General features: G+C 47.2%; 2 protein-coding genes across 14 annotated transcripts in view; one reads left to right on the top strand and one right to left on the bottom strand.

The window, feature by feature from the left end:
- Positions 1 to 556: 556 nt before the first annotated feature.
- Positions 557 to 3,601, top strand: FAHD2A (fumarylacetoacetate hydrolase domain containing 2A; the record flags this gene model as incomplete). Its single annotated transcript, XM_081203824.1, has 3 exons — positions 557 to 699; positions 1,913 to 2,000; positions 3,162 to 3,601. Coding segments are annotated over 3 exons (294 nt in total), but the record flags the coding sequence as incomplete, so codon positions are not given.
- Positions 3,602 to 4,164: 563 nt separating this feature from the next.
- Positions 4,165 to 27,163, bottom strand: part of GPAT2 (glycerol-3-phosphate acyltransferase 2, mitochondrial) — a 72,881-nt gene continuing 49,882 nt past the window's right edge. For 12 of the 13 annotated variants that reach the window (XM_081200939.1, XM_081200937.1, XM_081200928.1 and 9 more), the window contains exons 9-21: positions 26,076 to 26,285; positions 24,796 to 24,906; positions 24,545 to 24,630; positions 20,391 to 20,509; positions 15,585 to 15,655; positions 14,465 to 14,726; positions 13,389 to 13,537; positions 12,422 to 12,499; positions 11,626 to 11,757; positions 10,042 to 10,162; positions 8,021 to 8,086; positions 6,484 to 6,539; positions 4,165 to 4,632 (exon numbers count right to left, since the gene is read on the bottom strand). In XM_081200939.1, coding sequence (XP_081057065.1) covers positions 4,516 to 4,632; positions 6,484 to 6,539; positions 8,021 to 8,086; positions 10,042 to 10,162; positions 11,626 to 11,757; positions 12,422 to 12,499; positions 13,389 to 13,537; positions 14,465 to 14,726; positions 15,585 to 15,655; positions 20,391 to 20,509; positions 24,545 to 24,630; positions 24,796 to 24,906; positions 26,076 to 26,285 — 1,578 coding nt within the window. In that variant the 3' untranslated portion in view covers positions 4,165 to 4,515. The remainder of the gene's footprint in view (positions 4,633 to 6,483; positions 6,540 to 8,020; positions 8,087 to 10,041; positions 10,163 to 11,625; positions 11,758 to 12,421; positions 12,500 to 13,388; positions 13,538 to 14,464; positions 14,727 to 15,584; positions 15,656 to 20,390; positions 20,510 to 24,544; positions 24,631 to 24,795; positions 24,907 to 26,075; positions 26,286 to 27,163) is intronic. The other variant, XM_081200931.1, reaches the window with a different exon arrangement.

The raw sequence follows: 27,163 nt of genomic DNA, 5'->3' as shown, positions 1-27,163 counted from the left end.
CAACCTTTTTGAGTTCATGGTTCCCTTAACCAACTACATTCTTTCTGAGGCACCCCTGTGGAACTCAGGAGCCCAGTTATGTCACCCCTTGCCTGCAGAACTGGCAGCCCTTCACCATTTTTCCAAACACCCTCCCTTGTGGAGTGTTCCCTCAGCCTCCTCCCCTCTTCCCTCTCCTTGGGAGTGCTCCAGGCAGCTGCTGCTGCTGCCCCTGATCTCTGAACTGCCCCCCCTGCCCCAAAGAGAGGTGCCGCCCAGAAGCACCATTTGCCTGCGGAGCTTATAGCCAGGACTGCTGCAATAAACAGCCGTGCAAGCCTTTGGGAGGCAGAGACGCAAAGGGGCATCAGAAGAAGGAGGGAAAGAAAGAGGGACAGAGGCCAGTGCTGCCCGCGGCACCCCTGACCATCATTCAAGGCACCCCAGGGTGCCACGGCACACTGGTTGAAAAGCACTAGACTAGATGACCCCTGCGGTTCCTGCAATTCTATGATTCCTGTGTTTCCAGAAGGATGCCCCATTTTCATAAATGCTGTACCTTCTCTTTTGTGTGTGATTTCATGTTGCTCTCCTCTTGTTGCTACCAACAGACCCCCACAACCTGGGCATCCGTTGTCGAGTGAATGGGGAGCTTGTCCAGAACAGCAGCACCAGCCAGTTGATATTCAAGACGGAGGCACTTGTTGCATGGGTTTCCAAGTAGGTGCTCTTCATGACCCCCGCCTCCTCCTCAACTACTGTTGACTATGCTCTGGTAACCTCGAGGTTAGATTACTGCAATGCGTTATATGTAGGGCAGCCTCTGATGACAGTTCAGAAACTTCAACTGGTATAGAATTCAGCAGCTGGGTTGCTCACTGGGGCAAGACGTTGTGAGTCTATTACATCAATCCTAGCTGCCAATTTGTTTCCAGGCCTAATTCAAAGTGCTGGCTTTGACCCATAAGCCTTAAATGGCTCAGGACCACAGTATCTCAAGGACCGCCTTTCTCCATATGAACCTACCCAGACCCTGCATTCATCCTCCGAGGCCCTTCTTCGCCTGCCTCCTCCGAAAGAGGTCCAGAGGGTGGCAACACGACAACGGACCTTTTCTGCAGTGGCCCCCTGCTTGTGGAATGCTCTCCCCAGGGAAGTTCGCCTGACGCCTTCATTATACACCTTTAGGTGTTGGGCAGAAATGTTTCTTTAACTGGGCCTTTGGCTGATTGACAACCAATGTCATTTTAAATGTGTTATGGGACGGGGAGGGGTGGCTATTGGTTTGGTTTGTTCTTATACTTGTTCTTAATGTGCATTTTGGGCTTTTATCCAGTATTTTTATATTGTGAACTGCCCTGAGATCTACAGGTGGTATACTGTACCAAATTAATGACTGCATTTTTCCATGTATAAGACTATATTCCCCCCCCCTATTTTTTCAAGTTTAAAATTGGGGGTCATCTTATACACGGATAGTGCATATGGGGGATTTCTTTATTTGGAGTCTCAAAACATAGGGGTTGTGTTATCCACGGGGGCGTGTTATACATCAAAAAATACGTTAAGTATGCCTTCAGTATCCCTAGAACGTCTCCAACCTCCCCCCCCCCCCCATTGTTGAGCCTGGACACTGAGGTCCACCTCCGAGGATCTTCTGGCAGTTCCCTCATTGTGAAAAGTGAAGTTCTGGGGAACCAGGCAGAGGGCCTTCTCAGCAGTGGCACCTTCTCTGTGGAATTCCCTCCCATCAGATGTCAAGAGAAGGAACTACACAACTTTTAGAAGATATCTGAAGGCAGCCTTGTATCAGGAACTTTTTAATGTTTGACGTTTTAGTATGTTTTTATATGTGCTGGAAGCCGCCCAGATGGGTGGGGTATAAAAAATTTAATTTTTAGTAATAAATCTTGCTCTGGCCTGTTTTCGGCAGGTTCGTCACCCTGTACCCAGGAGACGTCTTCCTCACGGGGACTCCCCCGGGTGTTGGAGTTTTCCGGAAGCCCCCCATCTTTCTCAAGGTGAGCCCTGTTCCCAATTAATTTGTAGGCTCTGCCAGCATCTTCCCTTGTTTGCGCTCTTTTGATTGGAGGATTGGCAGCAAAATGCTTATTTTCCCTTTGTAGTATTTTGACATTCTGAACAAGGCAGCAGCTGTGAGGTCATCCCATAAAGCCAATAGACTGACCCTTCAGTCCTATGGCCTCTGGCTGGGCATTGCAAGGGCCACAGGAAGGCACCAGATCTTCCTCTCTGAGGGCCAAGAGATGTTTGACCTTGGAGAGGCAGATCCACCCCTGTGCATTGTTTGGGGAGCAGATGCCTCCACCGTGGGGCATAATGCTTATCACGGGGTGGATCCAGCACCTCCTGTTCTCTCAACACTGGAGAGAAAACTCAGTTGTATGTTGGAAGATTCAGCACAAAGAAAAGAATGTCCTCCTTTGCACAGTGCAGAGTTAAATGATGGGACTCACTCCCAAGAGGCAGTGATAGCCAACAATTTATCAAGGGCTAGTGGCCATGACGGCTATGTTCTGTGTCCACTGTTGGAGAAAGTTTGCCTCTATGCCAGTTACTTGGACACACAAGTGGAGCGAGTGCTGCTGTTGCACTTGGGTCCTGTGAGGACAAGATTCTCGACTAGATGGGGCCCCTTTGGGGTGTAGTGAATCCCCCCTTATTCTCAGTGAGAGGGAAACAACTGTACTGCAGGTGGGGCTGGGGCAGGAATGTATGCAAAGCTCATCTGCCTCCACTTGTGCCCTGCTGGCAAGTGCCCAGCAGAGTATGTGGTGCTTCATCCAACTTCACCTCCCCACCCTTAACAAATAATGCATCTTTACCCTACAGATGCTCTATTAGCAATTGGCAACAGCATTTAGAGACGGCAGTCAAAGCCCCTATTAAGGGCTGAAAACCCAAATAAAGTTGGTTTTTATAAGGAAATGTAGCCATATCAAATACTTTGTGGGGGGGGTTGGGTTTTTTTGTAATATGCATTTAAAATTGCATGTTTATGATACAGAAACATGCATTTTGATTTGTAAAGAAAAAATGGGAACATAAGCTTTGGAGATGGGGTGCTGCACAACCTGGAAGTCTGCTATGGTCTCCTGTGTCAGTGTTAAATTGTTATTGCAACTTAATGTAAGAGCGGCTGTAATTCTCTTGTACCACAGAGGGGAGATGAAGTGCAGTGTGAGATCGATGAGTTGGGAACTATCCGAAACAAGGTGGCATGATGGCATCCTGCTGCATCCCTTCAGGTCCCCTGGCCCTGCACAGCTGCAACGGCTCTACTTGAGTCTTCTAATCAAATCCAATCACGAGAATAGATTAAGGGATTTCTGGAATTAAGGGAACGGGGATGACTCCTCCTGGGAGTCTCAAGAAGACGCAGCCTGGAAAAACTGGTTCAACAGCACTGCAATTCCTGGGCACCATCTCAATGAAGAGACATGAAGGTGAGCCTGAGTCTTGCCTTTCCTTTGCCAACCAGAAGTAAGAGGGAGGTCATTCATCGTCTCTGGTACAGAACAGGCTCAGTGGGTGGGTTTCCCCTTTGTACTACAGAACTCTTCGATTGTTCACTCACAATAAAGCAGCTACTATCAAACTACTTGGGGGTTTGGATATACAACTTTTTTTAAAGCATGGAATTTTGATTCATGGGCCACAGGTTGAAATATCTCACAAAGGGCTTGGAGGTGTTTGACCAATAGCTGTGCAAGGAAGGATCCCTTCTTCACAAGTAGATATAGCTTTTCTGTGCACAGTATGGTTCTAGCAGAAGCAGCTGCAGGTGCTGTAATTCTTCACAGCCCCTCTGCCTGAAGAGCAAAAAGGGTTCCCAGCTACGAGGCGGGCAGGGAAGCCTGAGGAAGACTTGCTGTAGAGTCCTTGGAATACCTAAAGTTTGGTAACTGTTGGTAATCACATCTGAATACTGGCAATTTCAAATGGATTTGGAATGCTTAGCAATTTCCCTATTTTGTCAACCTTCACTAGCATATGTCCAAAACAACATTTAAGTTACTAGCAACATGCACTGGTGGTGTGCTTGAGTTTTCACTCAAGCCTCTCTAACTTGCTGTTGTAGGATGTAGGAGATAATGGGAGTTTTAGTCCAAAATACCTAAGGGGCACCAGGTTGGGGAAGGACAGAGCAGGCACAGTTAAAAATGCAGTCAGAAAATATTGTTTATTACTTTCAAAGTCAGCAACAATGGCTCCCAGGGGTGGGGTGCAATCTAAATTATTTTATAAATAAAACACAAAATCATATGAACTACATTCATAATGCTTAACAACAAATGGATTTTAGTTCTTTACTAATTGGCCTCAACACTGGCTCACTGAAGTCCTGACAAGAGAGGCAACTTTTCAACTGGGATTTCAAAAGGGTCACACACCTGTGTGAAGACAACTTTCAAAATAAAGTTAGAAGGCAGATTTTAGTTATACCCCACCCCAACATATACACCTAGGAAGCAGAAACTACACCTGGATACCATACAAGGCCTCTTGGAGACACTAGTTGTAGATAAACTGCTGGATAAATTTCTCCAGCTTCTCTTGGTTCTCTCTGGCACGGAAGGTCTCAGAGAGGTGGAGAATGGGCTCCCCTTGCCCTGCTGCTTCTCTCAGCACCTAGAGTGGAAATTAAAAGAGGGGGGTTTAGCAATCCCATACCCCACTGAAGGCAATGAAGTGGGTGGGGAAATTCTTTACTGTCACCTCACACATCTTATTGTGTGAGATTACTGTGGAGAGAAGAGGAGAATAGACACTGAGCAGCTCTTTTCAGAAACAGCAAGGTTTCCCCTGATACTGGCTGTTGCAACTCTCAAAGGCAAGCTGTATAGAAACCCACCAAGACAGGTGGAAGATGAAGGCAAGGAGCTGCTGCTGTGGGGGGCTCTACGCCCTCAGCCTCTGCCTGAGAGTGACAAGCCAACACTGGCTGTACATGTGCAGGGGGTACATAGATATACATATACAGTGGTACCTCGCAAGACGAATGCCTCGCAAGACGGAAAACCCGCAAGACGAAAGGGTTTTCCGTTTGCGAGTTGCTTCGCAAGACGAATTTCCCTATGGTCTTGCTTCGCAAGAAGAAAGCCCATAGGGAAATCTCCGGGGACCTCTTTTAAATGCTGGTGGTGGGGAGCAAAGCCTCCCCTCCCCTCCGGCCTTCAGAAGAGGTCCAGGAAGGCCGGCGGGGGCCGAAAGGCTTTGCTCCCCACCGCCAGCATTTTAAAAGCAGTCCGGGATAGCAGGGAAGCGCTTCCCGCTATCCCGGACGGCTTTTGAAGGCAGGCGGGGGGGGGGGAGCAAAGACTTTTGCCCCCCACCGGCCTTCAGAAGAGGTCCTGGACTTTGCTCCCCCCCTGCCTGCCGTCCCGGACGGCTTTTGAAGGCAGGCGGGGGGGGGGAGCAAAGCCTTTCGCCCCCCGCCCGCCTTCAGAAGAGGTCCAGGACCTCTTCTGAAGGCTGGCGGGGGGCGAAAGTCTTTGTCCCCCCTGCCTGCCTTCCCAGAGGCTTTTAAATCGCCCTGGACAGCAGAGAAGTCCTCCGCTGTCCCGGGGCGATTTTAAAATGCCGCCGGCCAGCATTTTAAGATCGCCCCTGACAGCGGAGAAGTCCTCCGCTGTCCCGGGGTTTTTTAAAATTCTGGGGGTGGGAAGAAAAGCCCTTGCCCCCCCCCCCAGCCTTCAGAAGAGGTCGGGGGACAGACTGTCCCCGGACCTGGTCTGAAGGCGGTTTCCATAGGAACGCATTAATTGATTTTCAATGCATTCCTATGGGAAACCGTGCTTCGCAAGACGAAAAACTCGCAAGAAGAAAAAACTTGCGGAACGAATTAATTTCGTCTTGCGAGGCACCACTGTATCATATCCTCAGTAATCCAGCAAAGGAGAAATCACTGCTAGACTCCACGGGATTTGAAAACACACAAAAAATGCACTCAAGCTGTGTAGGTGGAGTGGCTGCAAAAGTATACAGTGCTTTGGCCACATAGCTGTATGGCAAAGAGTCACCCATGCAACTGCCTGCATTTGGCGAGATGGAACACCAGGAGTGAGGGAGGCAACAGAGGCATGCAAAGTCCCTCAGGGATGGAATTTGAACATGGCCTCCCAATCAGTAGACCATTGCTGGGTGGGATCCAGGACAAGCAGGACCTGAAACTCTGGGGGAGTATAAAAAGCAGCACCAAGAGATAAGAAACAACCCACATTTTTTGTACTGTGACCATAGGGGCTAGGAAACTGCTTTTGCTTCTTAAATAAAGCAACACTTCCGAGATGCTCAGGAGTGCTGCAAGATGAAATACAGGTGGCGAAATTATCTCAGATTAAGAACTGAATATAGCAATAGAGATGTGTTTGGAGAAGCAGGAACACCTGAAAATGGATTGTGGAGGGCATGAAAAGGAAGATTCTGGAATGCGATCAAAGACTTTGCACACTGAAGGGGCAGGCAAGGCAGGGCACTCACCCCCAGTTCCTTGTAGATTCGGACAGAGATAGTAGTCAGAGTTCTGCAGACACATTCTGAAAAAGTAAAATGAAATGGACAGAAAGGTTCAATGTGGGAGAGAGGACAGAGGCCCCCTACCCCCCCCCCCCAGGCAGGTTTCGAGTCTAGCGGTGGCACAATTGCAGTGAGGTAATCTCATCAAGCACTAGGGGGCAAAGTTGGCTTGTAAAAACTAGCTTCTAATCTAGACCCAGGGGGTTATGTTGTGCTGGTTAAAACAATAAAGGAAATGCCATGTCAGAGCTGTTGGAACTAAGAGACTGAACATCGGATCATGAAACCTTCAGCTCAAACATTGTTTCTGTCATCAGCTCACTTGGTGGTCTTCGTGGAGCCAAAGCCTTCCCCCCTCAACTGCAGTTTTGGATAATCGCCCACCACTGGGAGGATTAGAATATAGGATACAATAAGCACATTGAACATTCAAAACACACTGTGCAAAAGCTAAGTATTGATAAGTGTTTTACTTGCTACATTTTAAGAAGGATGTAAAACAAACCTGGAGAGATTTATGGGCAGAAAAAGAGGAGGGTGTTGGGAAAGCCTGTGAGGAGGAGGAAGAGTTTAAGGAACTGGGGCCTTTTCAGTGATGGGAAATGGCCTTCATGTATCTAGGCTAACAGCTGTGGTTCACCACTGCCACAGGCCTCAGCATAAGAAAACAGGGTGCTTAAAATAAAAGGGTTTTAGGTAATTTCCCATTTTATGAGGTCACAAAATCCTTGTCCATCAACAAGGGCAGTTTGGTATAAAGTTACTTAGGAGTAGCTCTATACTACCAAGAAAACTGACTCTTCTGTCTATAGTGGCTTCACTAAAGTATCTCTGGCAGCTGTAGGACTGTGAAAGGCTCAGATTTCTCTCTTAAAGTGGAGTTCAAGGCTGCTGACTGACCCACAGCTTGCTTAACTGCAGAGGCTCAAGTCTTGTCACCAGGGAACCAGCAAGGAGGCAACATACCCAGAAAGATACAGAAATGCTAACATGAGAAGAATGCTCAGCTGGTCATCAGATCTATTAGCATTATCAACAAGTGACTAGGGGCTCCACTCCTGCTTGCTCTGCCTCCCAACCAATCCCCCCACCCCCTAAACCTCACCACCCCCACCCTGCCTCCACTAGCCCATTAGATTGTGTGGGGAACCTTTGTGGCTTCCACTTCACAGGCCAACCTTGATGGGGGCAGGGCCACATGATGACAAACCTCAGCTGCTTAGCATATTTATATACACATAACATTTCTATAGCCCTTTCAAGTGTTCAAAGTGCTTTGCAAAGTGTATTATCTAGCAGTGAGCCTAACAACAATACTGTTTAAGTCAACAATATTATCTCACCATCTTGCTGGTTGGTGCATGGAATTGATGGCAGCCGAGGTGAGATTCAAACTGGGAAAGCCCCAGTTTGCAGAGCTGTCCTGTAGCCACTGCATCACACCAGCTCTACACTTATTCGCTTGGCTACCACCTGGCCCTCTCTGGGCCTCTGCACTCACCAAAGGAAGAGTCTTCTTTTGCCTTCCTTGCCAAAAAACAGTGCAGCTTCTCCACATACTGGGACTCTGTAGGGGACAGCAGTGCTGGTGGTCAGAAGGACACAAAGCAGAAAGCAAAGGGAGGTCACCATTTAGCACTGGGAGAGGGATATCGGCACCATGACAAATGTCTAAGGGTCACAGCAGCTCAAATTCTAAATATGAATCTGCAGGGTCAGAGGTTGCATCCAAAGGTAGAAAGAAACTCAACAATATCTTTGGTTTCTTTTTTTAAAAAAAAATCCAGAATAAATCATGTGCAATCACAGTTTCCGTATAGTTTGTCAATAAACAAAAACCAAACACAGTTGATTAATGGCATCCACTTTTCCTAAGAAGCAGTACAGGGCTTAACTAACAGAATAGTACACTGAGATGCAAGATTATAAAACAATGTACACCAGGAAAAAAAACCTAATCACACAACCAGCAACAGCTTTATGTACTTGCTTTATGTACCCATTACCAATATGACGCAGTTGTATATTGGGCTGATCCACACATGCTACAACAAGCCTTTGCCAACCTGGTGCCCTCTAGATGTTTTTGGACTACTGCTCCCACCAGCCTTGCCCAGCACAACCAGACTGGTGAAGGCTGTGTCAAAACATGGTGTTAGTGCTGCAAACTCAAGGAAAACCTTGGGCTTGCAAGCTCTCCCCTCTCCTTCAACCTTCCATTTCAGTGAATCCTGGCCTGCTGTTATGAAGGAACCGAGAGACAGTGGTTCAGAACAAACACTGGTGAACCAAGACAGCTTTGCTTAGATACTGATCAGAGTTGGGGATAGCTCATCTGGTAAAACATGAGACCCTTAATCCCGGGGTTGTGGGTTCGAGCCCCATGTTGGGCAAAAGATTCCTGCATTGCAGGGGGTTGGACTAGATGACCCTCGTGGTCCCTCCCAATTCTACAATTCTTCTGGTTCACTTGTATGTTCAAGGCTGTGTTTTTCAAACTGTTCCAGGCATCCCAGGATTCCCCCAGAAGCTTCTCAAGGGCTTGCCAAGGGGGAGAGCATAAGAGATTAAGAGTCTCACACACTCTACCAAGTGAGCTGTCCCAGATCAATAATGATGGGCAACCTTCCCCAACAAACACGCTTCCGCAATACTGCTGATCTTCCTTGGTAACATGTCACTGCAAGGGAGAGCTGGGTTATCCTCCAGGCTGCACGCTCAGTTCACTCAGGGCAAGGAAAAGCCCTAGAACATGCCCCAGAATCCTCAGCAACACACAGGGAGCACAGCTGACAAGGCAGGCAGAAAGTTTGAAAAGCAGTGCTCAAGGGCAGCCTTCACCATTCTGGGGCCCTTCAGTGACTTTAGGCTTCATCAGCTCAGCCAACCAGCTTGATTGATGCTGGGGCTGATGGGAGATGTTGTCCAAAACATTTGGAGGACACCAGGCTGGCAAAGGTGGCTCCGGGAAAATGGGACACTGCTGGGCTGTTACCAGTTTGGGCACCTCCTTGCTCATGAACGTAGCAAGCAAAAGGCTGTTCATGGAACACAATGGACACAAGAACCTGAAGAAAAGCAGAGGACAGTAGCTTTTGTGTTGTATACCCAAGTTAGTGGGTGCAGAACCTAACTAACAGCACCTGGGCTTTGCTAATGAATCAAATCAGCACAAGGCTAATTTCACCTAGGGAAAGTCAAATCCTGACAGTAACAACCCATCAATTGTTACCATGCAGCAGTTGCTTAAGGTGTGCCAAAATGAATCCAAGGACTTTTACTGGTGAGCTATTCAAAGGAAGCTTAATCCTGTAATAACTGCGAATATTTTTGTAAAGAGAGAATGCTGGGTGCTTCTAGCATTTGGAGCAGCTTTGCTCAGTGGTGGGGCCTTTTGCATGTAGAACAGATGCCCTCCCACTGAGCAGAACTTCTCCAAATGCTTGGAAGCACCTTCCCAGGGAAAATTAAGGCTGTTGGAAGCCTCTCAAGGGAAGAGGAACCTGGCTGTGGGGCATATACCTGATAGAGGAGACTCCATTTCCCAGAGGAAGACAGTGGCTCTTTCCAAGGTCTTTAGCAAAGGGCTCAGAAGACAGCAGAGGAACACAAAAAAGTTGCAGCAGTTTTCCACCTGGCTTATCTAGGGCAGAAAAAATGAAAAGAGACACAGGGACTCTGATAAGACGAAGGTTCACATATTGATCCCGACTGCTTTGTGTGGACACTGCAAAAACTTACATGCATGATAAGCATCGATCCCACAATATAGCCCATCTGGAAGTACCCGTAGCCAATGGAACACCCTTGGGAACACGTGCAACACACTATTCTTTTGAGTAACAGCCTGCATGTCACAGAAGCTAGGCAACACCAGTGGGGAACAACATAAGTGCCCATGCTATGATACAAACACAATCTCTATCAATAAACCACCCTTGTGAAAATTGCATGGGTTGTATCCAATGCTGGTCCTACCCACAGTAGAAGCATTGAAATGAATGGCTAAAACTAACCTAGGCCCATTAATGTCAGTGGGTACAGTTCTATTATCATGGACAAAACTGCCTTGTACACACCATGTCACATTTTCAGCAGAGTGGAAATATCTACAGAAACAGCATCTCTGTAAGAAACTATATGCATAGAGAGAGGTCTGAAAGCAGCCTCTGTGTGCCCGGGAGGTGGTGCTGTGCATCCAGATGTTTTGGAACTGCAGAAAGTCTCTCCCAGGCAGTGCAGCAAGTAGAGATGAGCTCAGTGAGTTCCCCATCCTCAGCTCCAGCCGGTTAATTACAGGGAACTTCGCTCCCTTCTTGAAAGAACACAGAGGAAGGTTTCAGAGCCTCAGCCCACACAGCTGGCATTTGAAGAGACAGGTTGTGAACTCGGGATGTGTCATATGGGTGCTGGGAAACAAAAGAAGTTGGAATTTATATGGTAATTTGATGTTCCCTCTGACAATGAGGATGAGGAAGGAGGGTGGCCTCCAGAGCTGTGACGCCCTTCCCACATGAAGCCAGACCCAGCAGGAGGATTTCAAGGCTCCTCAGAGCAGCAGGGAAGCACAACAGACAGCAAAGAAGCTCACCTTTCCCACCCCGCTAGGAAGCCTGGTTGGGAAAAGCAGGCATCTTTTCCCCAAGAGGAACACATCTGGGTTTGGGTACAAGGTCCCTGCTCCAAATGTGGCTGCAGTGAGACCAATTTATTGAGTGTGGGTGTAAAGAAAATCCCTCGGCCACACCTCATACTGAAAAGATATCAAGCACATACCCTGAACATCGTGTTTGTACTTCATCTCCCTGCCCCCCAAAAAAGGCTGAAAATCCTACCACACAAAATTTCATATGGCATGAAAAGTCCTATGAAGGGGATGAGCATGGGAAGGGTAAAATATTGTGTGCAGGGTATCAAATTTCCTTGCAGCAAACTTTAAAAAACAACACTGGGCTGCCTGGCCATAGCTGCCTTCAGGTGAGAGATGCAGGCAACTGGGACAGGGAGAGAGAAGGGCAAAGGGTGGGCAGAATTTCTGCCTCAGAGGCAACTGCAGGAGAAAGGGAACTCCAGAGGAAGTTTTTTTCAGAATGGGGTTCACGGTACTTTGAAGCAGCAGTTTCCAGTCTCGTCGCTGCAATCGCTGTCGCTGTCCGTAAAGTCATCTGTTGCCTTCCACAGCAACTTCTTCGTGAAGCGCTTTTGGGCTGTGTCACACACCAAGACATCACTGGGCATCTGGGAGGAAAGGAAAGAAACCAATTTTTGAAAACCTTGGGAAGAAGAGAGATGAGGCTCTGCTGCAACCACAGGCGCCTGGGCCAGCCGTTCCCAAATGCCAAGCTGGGACCAAGTAGTGTGTCATCAGAGAACTGCTGTGAGCCCAAAGCGGCGACACACAAAAAGGCTGCCTACCGTCTCTCTTCATGATTCCTTGCTCTAGCCTCACGTTTGCCCCATCAGCCTCTATTGGAAGAGGCTGCCACCATTTTGCTGCCTCTCTGTGTGTGTTTGTGCATGCAAGTTCTTCAGTCCTTCCCAAAGCAAAATTACCCACCTTTAGAGAGCCTGCTTGTTGCATCTCTGCATGAGTTACAGCACTGGGCTGTCCTCCCCAAGAGGAGGCATTATCATATCAGTGTCTCATGCAGGAAGAGCCCTTTGTGGGCATAGAACTGTGGCTCTTACGTATTCCAAGAATAATCCTTTTTGCATGCAAGAGGGGAACATGCCCACAGTTTTAATTCAAGAGAGGAAAATAAGTGTACCCCGGTGATTAGAAGTTTGGGAAACCCAGGCAAAATATTATCATTCCACAAGGCTGAACTCATATGGTGTTTAAATGACACACTCCTCCAATTTCCTCACTTCCCCACACACCTATCCTGCGAGCTTCTCTTACCTCCTCAGCAACCAACAGTCCACACTGGATCAACTTGTCGACAGCAACCTGGCAGTAGTTATATAGAGACTGGCAAGGCTAGGGGGAAGCAAAAGCAAATCAGCAGGACCTTCACTCTCTACTAGCCCAAATGAGAGACGAGAGATGGGGTGCAGCACACACCTCCATCCTGGGCAGGTATTACTATATTCAAGAGTGTCAGCTTGCCTCTCTGATGTGTTTCCATGATCCTGCATTTCTCTTCTCTCCCCCCGCTCCTCCTTTTTTTGTTACTAATTAGTGGTGATGCACAAAGTCCCATCCAATTATAGCAAATCACCTTTAAATAATATTTGTCTCAATGGGGGCATTCTGTATCTGCAATGGAGAATTCATACAACCAAGTGACCCTGGTATAGTATGGAGCAGGAGTGTATAAGATTTTCCAGCAATGGCCTGCAGGAGATGTTCCAGGGACAAAAATGGGAAGAGTAATGAATGCTACTCTTACTGTAGGCTACATTCCAGCTATGCAAAAGCAAGACGCTCTCACACACACTTCCCTCCCTTTCCATTCTCCAGCCACGCAAGGAATGTGAGGAGTCATCACAGTTTAAGGACACACATTCCAGCCCAGGTAAAAGTCACTGAAGGAGGTGTAGTGCATGAAAACCAGCAGCTCAAGAGAACCAATCAACACCTGCCAAGAAAGAAAGGCCTTTGCACAGTGGCAGTAGGCCATCAGAGCAGGGCAAGGCAGGCCGCTTGGCAGAGAGTTCCAGAGCCTGGGTGTGGCTATGGGAAAAAGCCCTCTTCACCAAGCACAACTCAGGTGTTGGTGGGACACAGAGAAGAGCCTTTGAGGAAGATCACAGCAGGCAAGGAGGTTATCTAGGTGAAGCATCCTGCTCCATAGCTCTGCAGGCTTTGCAGGTGGGGCTCGGCAGGCAGAGAATGGCCCTTTCGAAATCACAGAGGGGCTCCCTACCTGGCATAGGAGGAAATCCCTGGGCAGCAGCTGGACAAGCAAAAGAGTCTTGTTGTGGAGCTCTTCCTGGGCCAGGACCACATCCCTGAGCTGCTCAGGGCTTCCCAGGTAGGGCAGCAGCTCCACCAGGAGGGCATTGGCAGCACAGACTGCAGAGAGGAGTCAGGAAAACCATTTAGCATTTACTTGCTATGTTTGTCTCATTCCACAGCAGTTAAATTTAGTGATTTAGAAGAAGATTTGTGATTTGGAAGAAGCGGAAGGCCTTGTGCAGGATGTACCTTAATTGTATTGTATTGTACCTGTATTGTTCCCAGAGAGAGGTGCTTGAGAATTCAGGTCTGGTCAAAATTTACCTGTTTGCTTAGAGACAGTGATATGCCTGTGGTTTTCAAACGCTTGTTTAAAGAAGTAGGTGAAACTCCTTGGGAAAGACCTGTCCTTATTACCCAAGTTACCAAAGTGTCATCTTTGGTGAAACACTTGTTTATTAAAAAGCAAGATATAGCAGGCATGAGAGTGTGCACAGTATGGAGAACACAGCAAGTCCTTTCCCCCCTTTTAAGTCACACATGGCAATTACTTTGATAGCTACGCATGGATGGGTGAATGGGTTTCTAATAATTACTGCAGTAAATTAACTTCTGTGGATGTATTGGCAAAGCTGAGATATAGCCTCAATTCCTTTGGCTCTTGATCTCCTTGAAAATCTCAGGTTTGCACTGGGAAATCCCCCAAAATGCTATTGCTAGCCTTGACCAAGGCCACCCACATCTTTTTTCCTAAGCTGTGCAGCCTTGCAAAATTTGGCACTGGGTGGGGGACCCACCAATGACCTTGCACAAGCAGGGCCAGGCCTGCAGTAGAGACTTGAGAGAAGGGGAGTTGAGGCATCAAGAGAAACTTCTGTTATCTTACAATCTGCAGCACTGTGAGCCTTTTTCTCATGTACTCTTGGTGAACTTATCCCTAAACACTGAGCCCCCTCTAGACCCCTCCTCCCAAACTATCTCAGCCAATTAGAAAGGAATCATTCAATCAGGCTTCCTGTGAGCCTGAGGAACCTCTAAACTCACCTCCGACCGCTTCCTGGATGAGAACAGGCAAAAGGGCAGTGCTGTGCTGGCTCAACTCTGTCATGGCTTCGTCTGTCTTCTTGAGAACCACCACGACATCCCACAGGGGAAGGTGGTAGAAGGAGACGCAGTGCCGCAGCAGGAACAGAGCATGAACCACCACATCACGCACCTGCCCAGAAAACCCCACATCACAGTTGCGCAGCAGGATCTCCTCAGTGAGCCAAACAAAGTCCTGCATCAAGTGGGAAAGGAAGACGCCCTAGCAGAGGACAGAAGAAAGAAGATGTTATTGTGATGAGGTAAGGAAAATCCCAGTGAGCACCATCCTTCAAGCATGCTCTTTAGAAGGCATAGATTGCTTGAGAACAGCCTTCCCCAACCTGATGCCTTCAACTTCCATTCATCCCAGCCAAAGGTTGCCAGGCATGATAGGAGTTGTGGTGTACAACATCTGGAGGGTACCAGGGTTAGAGAAGGCTGCTTTAGAACACGTGCATATTGGATAAAAGTTTTTACCCCTCTCTGCATCCTAAATGGGAACAGAACAAAGGGGGAAAAACACTGCTGTCTTGGTTCCCATAATATTCAATTATGGGAACCAAGCACTGCAGCTACCATTGCCAACACCAGAAAGTTGGTTTTATGCAGATAACAGAACAGCAATACCTCAGCTGTGGCCCTGTAAACAAGGATCCATTGACACACTGTATGGCAGCACACCTAATAAGGCTACTGACTGTACAAATGAGACAGAAAGACAGTTTCTCAAAGAGCTGCTTTGTGATTGTGTGTTTTATTACATGCACACACTGCATTTTAAGATTTTACATGTGTGTGCAAAACCTAGACTGGTAAAGGTTCCTCATGCTCTCCCCCATCTCTGTTACCCCATTTATAACATAAGGAATAACCACAGCCTCTCCTTGCAAGATCTTTGGATCTCTAAGACCCTTATCCCTGGGGTCTTTGAGGTAAGCAGAACCTGAAGTTTGGCAGAACCAAGTCCAGCTTCCCATCATCCCCAGAGGTGCCACTAAAAAGGGTCAAAAGTCCCCCGTTGCTTCAGGGATACTTAAGAAAAGGAAATCCTGGATCCAGCTCCTTTTCACATTCTTACCTCTTTGTGTCTGTGCAGCAAGAGTGCAGACATGATCTGTACAGACATGATGGCAGAACAGGATACGGCAGCTAGAGGAGGAGAGAGAAAGAGAGAAGAAACCACATGGCTAACTGCTAGTGCCTGTGATTCCATGTGGAAAATGCTGCATGTTGAAAATACGGTGGGCTGGTGAGCCAGTAAAATGGGGCCACACAGCATACTGCATTTACTGTTGCCAAACCACATCTACTCAGTGGGACCTTGTGGGTCAGGTTGTCAGAAAAGACAAGGAGACTTGGGCAATTCTAGCCAGTGGTCAGCCTGTAACCCTTCACTTCAGGCTGCAATACAAAGGAGCATAAAGCACTCACCTTTTGTACAAAAGAACCTGCACCTGCTTAACAACAAGATAAAACACTGGAAAGAGGTTGCGGGGAGGGGGGGGGAGTGCTACACATAGCATTATATTAACTCTCTGTCATTATAAAAAAGGAAGCCAAATTCTGTCTCTTGCATAAAGTATTAAAATTAAACACATCTGCACAATCTATTCTCCATAATATAATATGAAAATGTTTATTATTTTTTCATTCAATTATATCCCCACAATTCTAATGGCTCTCTGTATCACTGCAGATCCTTTTTACAGATAATTGTCTTTTTTTGAGTTATTTTGCTTCTGAGAAGAGAAAAGGCACCTGCTTACTCAGTGAATATCAGAAATGACACCAGAGAGCATATGCTCACATGCAGAGATGGAATATCCATACAGAAACACTTCCCACCCAAGATAACTTGGGGAAAGCTTTGTATCAGGAAAATCACCCAACTAAGCCATGGATAGGATTTTGTTTTTAAAATGAGGCAGGTTGCCATTTCAAAATATCTTGGGCTCCCACCAATTACCATGGGGCACAATCAACTGGGAAGATCTCCTGTGCAAACCTAATTGGAATGAAGGGAATGTTGTGCACAGATGAGCAGGAGGCTCTTGTGTAGCACCCACCCGTTTCAATTCATGTAGGACAATTCCTTGGCAGAGTGCACCGAGTCCACATGGACCTGCTTGCCTCCCATAAGAAGAGCCTGCTAGATCAGGGCAATGTACAGTCAAACCTCGGTTGTCGAACACAATTCATTCTGGAAACCCGTTCAGCTTCCGAAACGTTCAACAACCAAGGCGCGGCTTCCGACTGGCTGCAAAAGCTTCCTGCACTCAAGCGGAAGCTGCGTCCGACGTTCGGCTTCTGAAAAACATTCAAAAACTGGAGCATTTACTTCCAGGTTTTGGGCATTCAGGAGCCGAAATGTTCCAAAATGGAGCCGTTTGGGAGCTGAGGTTTGACTGTACCATTAGGTCCATCATTCTGTTCTCACAGTGGCCACCCAGATGCCCCACTAGGAAACCTGCATGCTGAATTCAACCACAAATGCAACCTCCCCTCCTGTAGCTTCCAAGCAAGTAATATTCAGAAGCATTTCTGCCTCCAACTGTGCAGGCATAGCATAGCCATTGTGGCTAGCAGGTATTGATAGCCTTCTCCTCCATGAATATGTCGTCCTTTCAAAGCATCCATCCAATCCTTCATGCTGGCCAAAAATCTGCTACCTCACTCTGCATCTCATAATGAGAGCTCAAAGGCATGGAAGTTTTCCTTGTCTCTAAATGATGTCCTGCCACAGGCCCACCATTCAAGCCCACGAAGTCCAGAGCCACATCCTCCCTTCTGCAAATGTGCACAATAAGGCAGGTGGCCAAGTCTGGCTGGTGGAAGAAGAGTGGGGGTTGATCCAAATGGATCCTGCAGCCAAGGATAAAACAGAAGTCATGAACGAGATGAAGATGGAAATTGAGCACTGCAGGAGCTCTGGCTAGCAGAGAGGAACTTGAAAGGGCTGCTTCCTCTGCAGGAAAGTTCACAGCTCAGAAGAGAGGCCTTTCATTGCCCGCTAATTGTGCATGTGGTCCTGTCATCCAGATTTCCTCCAACCTTGTGTCCAAATGGCAAGACTAAGGAGGAGGGCATGAAGGGGGAGGGCTTCAAAAGGGTCAGAGAGAAAAATCAGTGATGGGGCCCTCAGGCTGCTCCTAACATTTAGGGAGAGGAGAAGAACAAATCAAGGTAACTATCTTTTGTTAAAAGATCATCTGCAAAGAGACAGAACAAAGCAAGTGTAGCTTGTTGTTATTCTCTTTAGTTGATTCAAAAGAGGAATCGTCATATTCTTTTCTTCCACAGTTTGTTTAATCACCCTAATTTTTGAACATTGTAACTATTTTTCCTCGCAGGGGAGCCGCTCAATCCTCTTAACAATTTTGGTTGTGCTTTTCTGCACCTCTCCCAACTCCACAATGTGCTTCTTGAAGGGGGTTTATGATTGCAGGGCAAAATTCTGCATTACGAGAAGACGTACAGGAAGATTGCACTTGGTGGGGTGCCTGAGCTGAAGAAACTGATTGCAATGGGCCAGTTTCTGTTCTTGGCTGCCCACCCCCTTGGCTGAGGGAAGCGCCTCAGCAAGACAGGTTTTTCCCGGGCAAAGCACTCTTTTTCCAAATCATAAAGCGAGGGCGGGGGGAACAGACACACACGCTTGTGAGCCATTTGCAGAAAGTCACGCAGCCTGTGCATTAGCGAAGACAGAGCAGTTCAGGTATTATACTAAAATAACCAATAATTGGAAAGTTACATCCACACTCTGGGAGACGAGCAATAAACTAAAAAAAACACACCTTGACACGTGAGTTGAATATTTTATGTAACTGGGAAGGCTGTGACTGCAGCTCAGAGCAACCTAATGTGATTTGCTGCTCGGCAGAACCTTTCAGTTACCCAAGACACAGACAGAAGGCTACCCGAATCGACACAAGTTCACTTGTCCCTTCACATTCTTTTGGATTAGGCAGGCCGCCTGCCCTCGTGAGCCTGGGGCCACGGAGGAGCCCCATGGGCCACCACTGGGGTCACACTGACCTTCAGGGGGTGCTCTGAGTGCCTTCTTGGAGGACAGTGCCACAAAGAGGAGTTCCTGACCTTCTCCTGGCCTCAAAGCTGGGAAGTGTTCTTGCACTGCACTTTGCCAAGTCCTCAGGGCATCCCTGAAGCTCAGAATGACACAAGCACGTCCTCCCCAACTGAGAAGCAGAGGAGAGTCACGGAATCCCCACCAATTCTGGATGATGACCAAGGGCCTCCCTATGCCAAGGGAAAAGAGGCACTTCTTAAAATATTCTTATTTTGCTTCAATGCCTTTGATCTGTCCCCATCTTTCCAAATATTATTCTTCAGCCTCCAAAGCAAGCCCCTTTTCCTACTGCTGCCACAAAGTGCTCACGGCCTCAGCTGCATCCACAGTTTGTGCCACTTCTCGACCAGTCTGAGGCGGAAGCTAGCAGCCTGCATGTAAGCATCTGCCTGCAGGGCCATCTGTGAAGAAGCCACTTCCTTCTCTCTGCTTCTGCCATGCAGACAGGGACAGATGTTACATCTGCCAAATGAGCAGCACATACAGCCAGCCACTTGCGCCAGGAACACTACACGGAAATCCTCGAAATAATGTACCAGAGCTAGGCGAAGCAGAACACCTCGGCTAGCCACTTACCTGTGCTTCCTCAGCCTCTGGTTTTTGGCAGCACCTTCAGCACTGCCTTGAAATTTTAAAGCCATCACTTGGAAGCTGCACTTATTTAAATAAAGATCTCTGTGCAAACAGAAACTGGGAGTTCCTTCAAAAGCCTAGAACGGCATTTCCCAAACTTTTTATATCCAACACTCCCCCCTCCCAAGTTAAAACTGGAAACATGGTGCACCCTTGCAAAAACAGCATCTTTTTACATTCAATCCCCTCTCTCAGTGGCAGCTCCTAAACCAGGATTCCTCAGCCTTGGCCCTCCAGATGTTTTGAGACTACAATTCCCATCATCCCTGACCACTGGTCCTGCTAGGTAGGGATCATGGGAGTTGTAGGCCAAAAACATCTGGAGGGCCGAGGCTGAGGAAGCCTGTCCTAAACTATCACCCTCCCTACAGTGTGGCAGGCCCAGTGCCTTTGCTTCTGTCACAGGACAGCGAAGGTATTTCATTTTGTGGGATGCACCTCTCATGCTGAATCTATACTGTCCTGGTTTTTGCTGGAACGGTTTTCCAACTTCCCCTTTTTAAAATTACTGTACACTGTATTTCTGTAACCTATTTAAAAATATATACTGAATGAGGCAAGGGCAGCTCATGTGGTCCTTCTCTCCCCATTTTCTCCTCACAGCAACCCTGTAGGTGGAGCTGGTAACAGGGAATGACAGGCCCAAAGTCACTCAAGGAAGCTTTTTGACTGACTGGGGATTTGAATCTTGGTCTCCCCATCACAGGCCAGCCTTCTAACCACTGCATCATATTAGCTCCAAAGTGTGCAAAAGTAAGCATTTCCTGCCCTTGGAGGAGTGCCCACTTCTCATGTTATCTTTCTAGGCCTTTCTTCTGAATGAGATGGCAAACCTGGCAAAACTCACGCAGCAACATGAAGGGCTGCCTCTTTTGGGGAAGGGGAGGGCATTCTGCTGTCTTCACAGCAAGAATTATCTTTAAATTGCATCTGATGCACAAATGCAGCAGAATGATGCCCGGCCACCCTGCTAAGCTTAAATGGAAGGCCAGCCCTGAGCACAGAAGCATTCAGAGCCACAGCAAACCACCTCCTATCAGGATGGGCACCTTAGACTCATGTAGTCCAAAGCAGAAATTATCAATCACTGCAAAAGCTGTGAAAGAATGGCTAGGCATCTGCCTTCTCAATAAAACAACCATCCCAGACAAAATTACTACTCACCGCTCAGTGTGTGTAGGCCCAAATTGTAGACCAGTATTTCCTGTTCTGTGTTCAGAGCTATGATGCCTTTAGACCCTGGTGACCATTGTTCCAGTTTCTCACAATCCAAAATGCTACAGCTAGGGAGGTGGGCAAGGGAAGGATGATGGGGAATGAACAGTTTTTACAAAAACAATATCACAAGTACAGATGTTGTTGCTTCCACACACACCCTGGGCTAGTAGTGTTAATCCTTTATTAACATATTTTTTACCTCACTTTTCCTCCAAAGGAGTTCAGAAAGGCATAAGCAGTTGCATACACATACACACACTTCATCCTCTCAACAACTAAATGCAGTAGAGTAGGCTAAAAGGTGATGACACCCAGTGACCCTCACTGGTGAAGTGGAGTTTTGAACCTGGATCTTCATGGTCCCACTCTGACACTCTAGGTAGAAGTGAAAGGGAAAGGACCCATGGAAGGCTAAGTTCAGGACAGACTTTCAGTCATGTGGCCAGCATGACTAAACCACTTCTGGCGCAACGGAACACCGTGACGCTGTTTACCTTCCCGCCACAGTGGTACCTATTTATATACTTGCACTGGTGTGCTTTCAAACTGCTAGGTTGGCAGGAGCTGGGACAGAGCAATGGGAGCTCCCTCTAGCAACACTTGCCTTGTATTCCTTAGCCACACCCACTTAACACCACCAATTTTGGCCATGCCCCTTCTTTTAAACAGATTCAGCAGTACCTCTTGAATAAACAGACGGTTCCAAGACCTGTGGCGTTTTTTTAGAAATTAAGCCATACATTCCACAGTAGCTTCTGAAACTTTTAAAGCAGGGCTGGCGAAGCTAAGGCCAGGGGCATGGATGTGGCTTTCAGGATTCCTCCCAGGCCACAACCCCTCAGCAGACCTTTCCGGTGGCCTCCACAACCACTTTTGCCTGACACATCCCTTCACTGTGGCAAGGCTTAGAGGATGGAGAGGGGTGCCATAGAAACTTCTGGTTTTTCATGACTGGGCCATAGCCTACAGTACAAAAGGTAAGAAATGCATCTGTTGCTTTGCCCACTGGCATGCAGCTCCCAGAAGGTTGCCCCTGAGATAATGCAGCCCTTGGCACGAGAAAGGTTCCCCACTCCTATTGTAAAGCTTACAGAGGCCCTTATTGCTAAGGCAGCGCTCCCATTACAGGCTTTCAGCATTGTTTTCAGCTGGCACACACCACCAACTAAAGCAGACATTGTCAGAAAGGATCATGAGGGGCTGCCTTTACCAAGTCAAACCACTGGTCCATCTAGTTTAGTAAACTGCCAGGGTGGGCAGAAGGTGGGCAGGGATCTACGGCAAAATTGTTGGATGATTTACTGTAGACTGGCAAAAGTTTCTGTCTCCCAGCAGTTTAACTGACTCTTAAATTAGGCTATTCAAATCTCTTTATCTGCAGCAATTCACCTGTAGATTTGCATATGTAGGGTACGCCTGCATATAAGTAACTGGCTCCTCCTGAGCCTCCCACCCTTCTATGCAGTTGTTTTTGCCACTGATGAATGGGAGTAACTTTGTTCTGCTCCCACATTTGCTCCTGATTGCTGCAGGCTGAGGGGGCAAAGCCTCCCATTCTAGCAGATGACACCATAATAACATTAAGTTATTAAGCCTGCCATCCACACAAGAGCGTTCTTGGAATATTTGACCCTGGTCAAACCATTGGTGGACAACTGCCAATTTTTAACTAGCCAGCTGACCGGCAAGCCAACCTAATTATAGTTTATATTAAAGGCCTGTGATCTTAGCTGTCCAGAGTCTGACAAGAAGCCAGAGGTTTTCCATCTTGCTTGCTAAAAGGCTTACAGGATGCTGAAGCTGTAATTTCTGACAAGTACGTAAGACCTGCTGTTGGTTGCAATCAAAGTTTACTTCTGCTGGGAATTTGGATGCTAAAGAGATATTATTCTAGCTGTTCTTGCAGAAGCTATTGTTATGAAGAAATCTAAAATCTTCCTGAGGTCATGCACTGATCAAAGGTATCAAGAGACAATATGAAGCTATAGTATCCTTGTTGAGCTATTTTTTGTTAAACAGTTCAGGATTCTTCCACTACATCCTCACATAAATATGTGAAGACCCTGGTCAGCAGAAAGCATTGCTCAGCTTCTGACTCAGAAGAAGCTTATTATTTGTCACTTGCTAATTTGTGACTTTTGAGTTTATTGTTGGCTTCCTGTAAGCTTTTACATACCATTTCAACATGTATCTTAGAAGCAGACTTATGGGTCTGTAAAAAAATGGCTCATACTTGTCTCATCTTCATTCCCTTAAGATCTCTGAGTAAGTTTCTGATTCTCTTTCCCATCTAAAAGGAGGGAACCTCATCACTGTAAAATGAGCAGCCAGAAGACTCTAGAGTCTAGACCAAAGCGTGACTCTGGCCTGGAGCACCTTAAGACCCCACCACCCAGCAATTAAGCTATGGGGTGGGGAGATAACACTAGGAAGCAGGAAGAGATCCTACTGACCCCAGTGGGAGCTTTCTTCCTAAGCTTAATTGCTCCACAGAGGGGTGTTTTTTGTCAGCATGGTAGCTGGGGTGCGAAGGTTTAACCCTCCTCTCCCCATAGGCTCATAGGCGCCGACTCCATGGGGCTTGAGGGGGCTCGAGCCCCCTCAAAAAAATTTTTTGGGGGGCTCAGCCCCCCCAATAATCTCGGGCGGGTGCCCTTCCAGCAGAGCACCGCCGCCGTCCCCCGCCTCCTCCCCACCTGCTCCTTCGCCAGCCAGCCAGCCGCGCGCCCTAATCGGAGAGCCCCGGCCGGAAATCCCGCGAGAACAGGGGAATCCCGACTGGCCACACCTCCCAGCCAGCCAATCGGCTGGCTGGGGGGGCGTGGCTTGCCCTATTTAGGGCCGGAGCCACTTTATTTGCATATTCATGAGCTTATTTATTATTCATGAGCTTTCCCGGGCCCCCCCAATATTTTTTCTAAGTCCGCGTCCCTGCATAGGCTGTTATGCCAACAAACACCACCCCTTTATTTCTGCCCCTGCCCCATATACCCACACACCAAAGAGCATGTGATCAGGATTAAATGTACATAACACTGCAAAGCAGCCTTTTTTTTTTAACAGTCCGTTTAGTTTGGTGAAAAAGGTCGCATCCACACCATACATTTAAAGCACACTACTTCCCCCAAGAATCCTGAGAACTGTAGTTTGTTGAGGGTGCTGGGACCTGTAGCTCTGAGGGGTAAACCACGGTTCCCAGGATTCTTCAGAGGAAGCCAGGTGCTTTAAATGCACAGTGTAGCAACATGACAACACTATATTTAAAGGTAAAGGTACCCCTGACCGTTAGGTCCAGTCGCGGATGACTCTGGGGTTGCGGCGCTCATTTCGCTCTATAGACTGAGAAGCCAGCGTTTGTCCACAGACAGCTTCTAGGTCATGTGGCCAGCATGACTAAGCTGCTTCTGGCGAACCAGAGCAGCGCACGGAAACGCTGTTTACCTTCCCACAGGAGCAGTAACTATTTATCTACTTGCACTTTGATGTGCTTTTGAACTGCTAGGTTGGCAGGAGCTGGGACCGAGCAACGGGAGCTCACCCCGTCGCAGGGATTCGAGCCGCCCTAGGCTCTGTGGTTTAGACCACAGCGCCACCCGCGTCCCAACACTATATTTAGATGGACTCAATTGGAAGGACCCCTCCCAAGGACTTTATATGTCTCCTAACTTGGATTTTCAAACAGTTTGCTGACTGTGTGGGCTTTTTGGATTTCTTGTTTGCCAACTCATCCCATGGTATGGCAGCCCCCAGCCCTGCCCCAAATTCCCACCCCCAGCAGGAAAGGTCAGTTTCTTTCTCCTTGGGGACTGCTTTATTCTCCTCTGTGTATTTTGCCACATAACCTTCGATCTCTTCAGGATCCATATTAAAGTCAGCTCAACTTTCTCAGTAATGGGACATGTGTGCTGAGGCACAGACAGCACATGATGACATGGAACAGTGCATGTTATTGACTTTTCTCAGACACCCCACTACCACCACTGCTCAAAAGAATTTCACTTGTCTTACAAGTGACATTGAAAGTCAAGTTTTTGCCACACCTTGATGACACTTCGTAGGCCTAACCTTTGTCGGCCACCACAACTCCAGAGCTGAGTTACCGTTTTCCAAGTATTTCTGGTAAGAGGAGTTCCTCCAGACACTTTCCAGAACTGCTCTGCCTGAAGAGGCTGTTTGCTACATACTCCTAGGCAGAAAGGAAGAGAAGCCAATTAAAATGCCAGCCATTCCACCAGAGGATCCATATTAAAGTCAGCTCAACCTTCTCCACCAGAGGTTTGGGAAGATTTGTCACTCCCCAGCAATTCTCTTTCTTATCCCACAAGTCTGGGTTGAATGTAAAGGGGTCTACCCGCAAAGAGAAGGGCTGAGCAAAATCAACCCGGACATAGCTCCGTCCTCCAAAAGCAGCTCTGCAGATGGTCCACAGGGATGTCCAGAGGCTGAGGGTCTGGGTGGGGCTCTGGGAAAACAGAACAAGTGTTAAAAATATTAATTCAGACTTGGTTGACATATGCAGCAGAATCCTAAATGAGGAGAGTTCTGTGTGCACCTTCAGGTGTGTGATCAATTATTTTTAATACTCATTAAGTAAAACAAAGACTGTGCAAGTAAAGAGAGAGGTTCCAGACTACCGTACTTGACTCCCAGATATACTAGTTTTCTACTTGCAGCAATGTTATATATATGTCCGTGTGTGTGTGTGTGTGTGTGTGAAATCACTCAAAGTCACTTCATGCTGGAAGCCATAGCTATGACAGCTTGTTCCACAGATATATCCAGAGCACCTTCCAGTTCTATTTGGCTGGGTTAATTTCCAATTTTGCTGCCTGAAGATATAGACAAAGTACTTGGAGAAGTATTTAAAGAGGTCCACTCAGAAGATTGTAACAACTATCAGCTCCTCCTCAACATTCCCTTCCTTGGCAAGAGGTAACTGGGTAGCTCTGGGCACTGATGGGGACATTTCTTTAAAGTGGCCTCCTGCAGTGACAAGTTGCCCATACTAAGAGAAAGCAGGCAGCTGGGGTTGCAGGCAGGTCTGGAAAAGGAGAGAGATGCAGATATATAAAGGAGAGAAAGAAGCATCTCATGGTCTGGATATGTCAGGTCCTGGTTCACAGGAATGGACAAACATGAAAAGTACCTTTAGAAATAAATGGAGAAATCCAGCACTTTTATGTAGCAGGGATTGGGCACCAGTGACTCCACACACCTCCCCTCCCCATCCCCACCCCCTATCAATGATGACTGAGCACGGCTCAGTGGGCATGGAATATAACAGCAAACTCATTCTTCAAGTTTTGATCCTTTTGTAGCCAAAATGGTGCCAAACACACAAAAAGAGGTAAGGGGCAGTATCAGCAGACCTGAAGAAACCCCAGGGCTTGCAATAGTACAAAACAAAAACAAGAAGGACTGAGTATGCTCATTGGTCATGGAATGCCATCTGGTTTAGATGGACCCCAAACAGGAGTAGTCCACATGGAATATTTTACTGCAGGTCCCACTTGTTCGCTGTAAATGATGATGATGATGATGATGATTACCCTGCCCATCTGACTGGGTTGTCCCAGCCACTCTCAAGTATGGATTCTCAGCTCCTCCAGACCCAACCACAGCAGTTCTTACCACTTTCCCCCTGTAACCAGAGTCAGGAGCCACATCATAGGAGATTCCAATGGGCACAATCAAGATGTCAGGGACAGTGCCTGAATGGAACACACTGAACACCAAGCTCAGCCACTCCCTGCTGGAGGCAGAGACCTGTGGTGCACCAGCGAAGGCCTCTTCCAGGAAGATCAGAAGTGGTTGTCTACTCCGGAGAACTTCCTCAACATACTGTGGGGGGAGAGAGAAATCCCTGATCTCAAGCACCAAATTAACAGAAACATGTTTACTGATAAATTTTAGTTGATGATGCGTGCCAGAACAAAATCAATTTTTGATGAATATATATTTTAAATATAAATAAAATTCTATTGGCATGCAAAAATTGGACACAAAATTCAGCTGTCTGAGAATACAGTATAAGCTTTCCTGTAAAAAAAAAAAAAAAGCCCTTATGCTTGTGAATATATTATTGAAACTGTGTGGGCAACATCTGCCAAAATATCAGATGCTAGAGAGAAAGTGCAATAAGATTTCCACTGGGTAGGGGCAGGGTGTCAGTACTCCTCTTCATAGCTCTTCACTCTCCACCATGACCGGCAAAATCCTAAAAACAGGCAGGATAATAAAAATTGCAGAAGCAATTCTGTGTATTCTTTCAATTTGCATAATTTATAGAGGCTGCAAAGTCCAGGCTGGAGCAGATGAGACTTTTTCACTTGGGGTAATGGTGTAGGGAGACAATGAAAAAGCAGAAGAATGACATCATGCAAGTCTGTTGAATAATAAACTGAGAAATATTCTCTCTCTACTGCACTAACATTTTTCCTACAAGGGCCGACATTGATGCTGAAATGCAGCATCACCTGAGCTCTGCGAGTGCAGCTTTTTCCTGACTGAAGTACAGAGAGTGTGAGAACATTCGCACGGAAACCAAAATGTTTGTTTACAAAGCTATTGTACTACCAACTTTACTGTACGCTTGTGAAACACGGACCACTTACCAACACCATCTCCAACTCCTCAAAAGATTCCATCAACAGTGTCTCCCCAAAATTTTTACATATTACTTGGGAAGACAGGCGAACTAATGCCAGTGTATTGGAGGA

This window comes from Podarcis bocagei (genome assembly GCF_964188305.1).
Source record: "Podarcis bocagei genome assembly, chromosome: 7".
Classification (NCBI taxonomy): Eukaryota; Metazoa; Chordata; class Lepidosauria; order Squamata; family Lacertidae; genus Podarcis; species Podarcis bocagei.
This window is presented reverse-complemented; position numbering and strand designations above follow the sequence as displayed.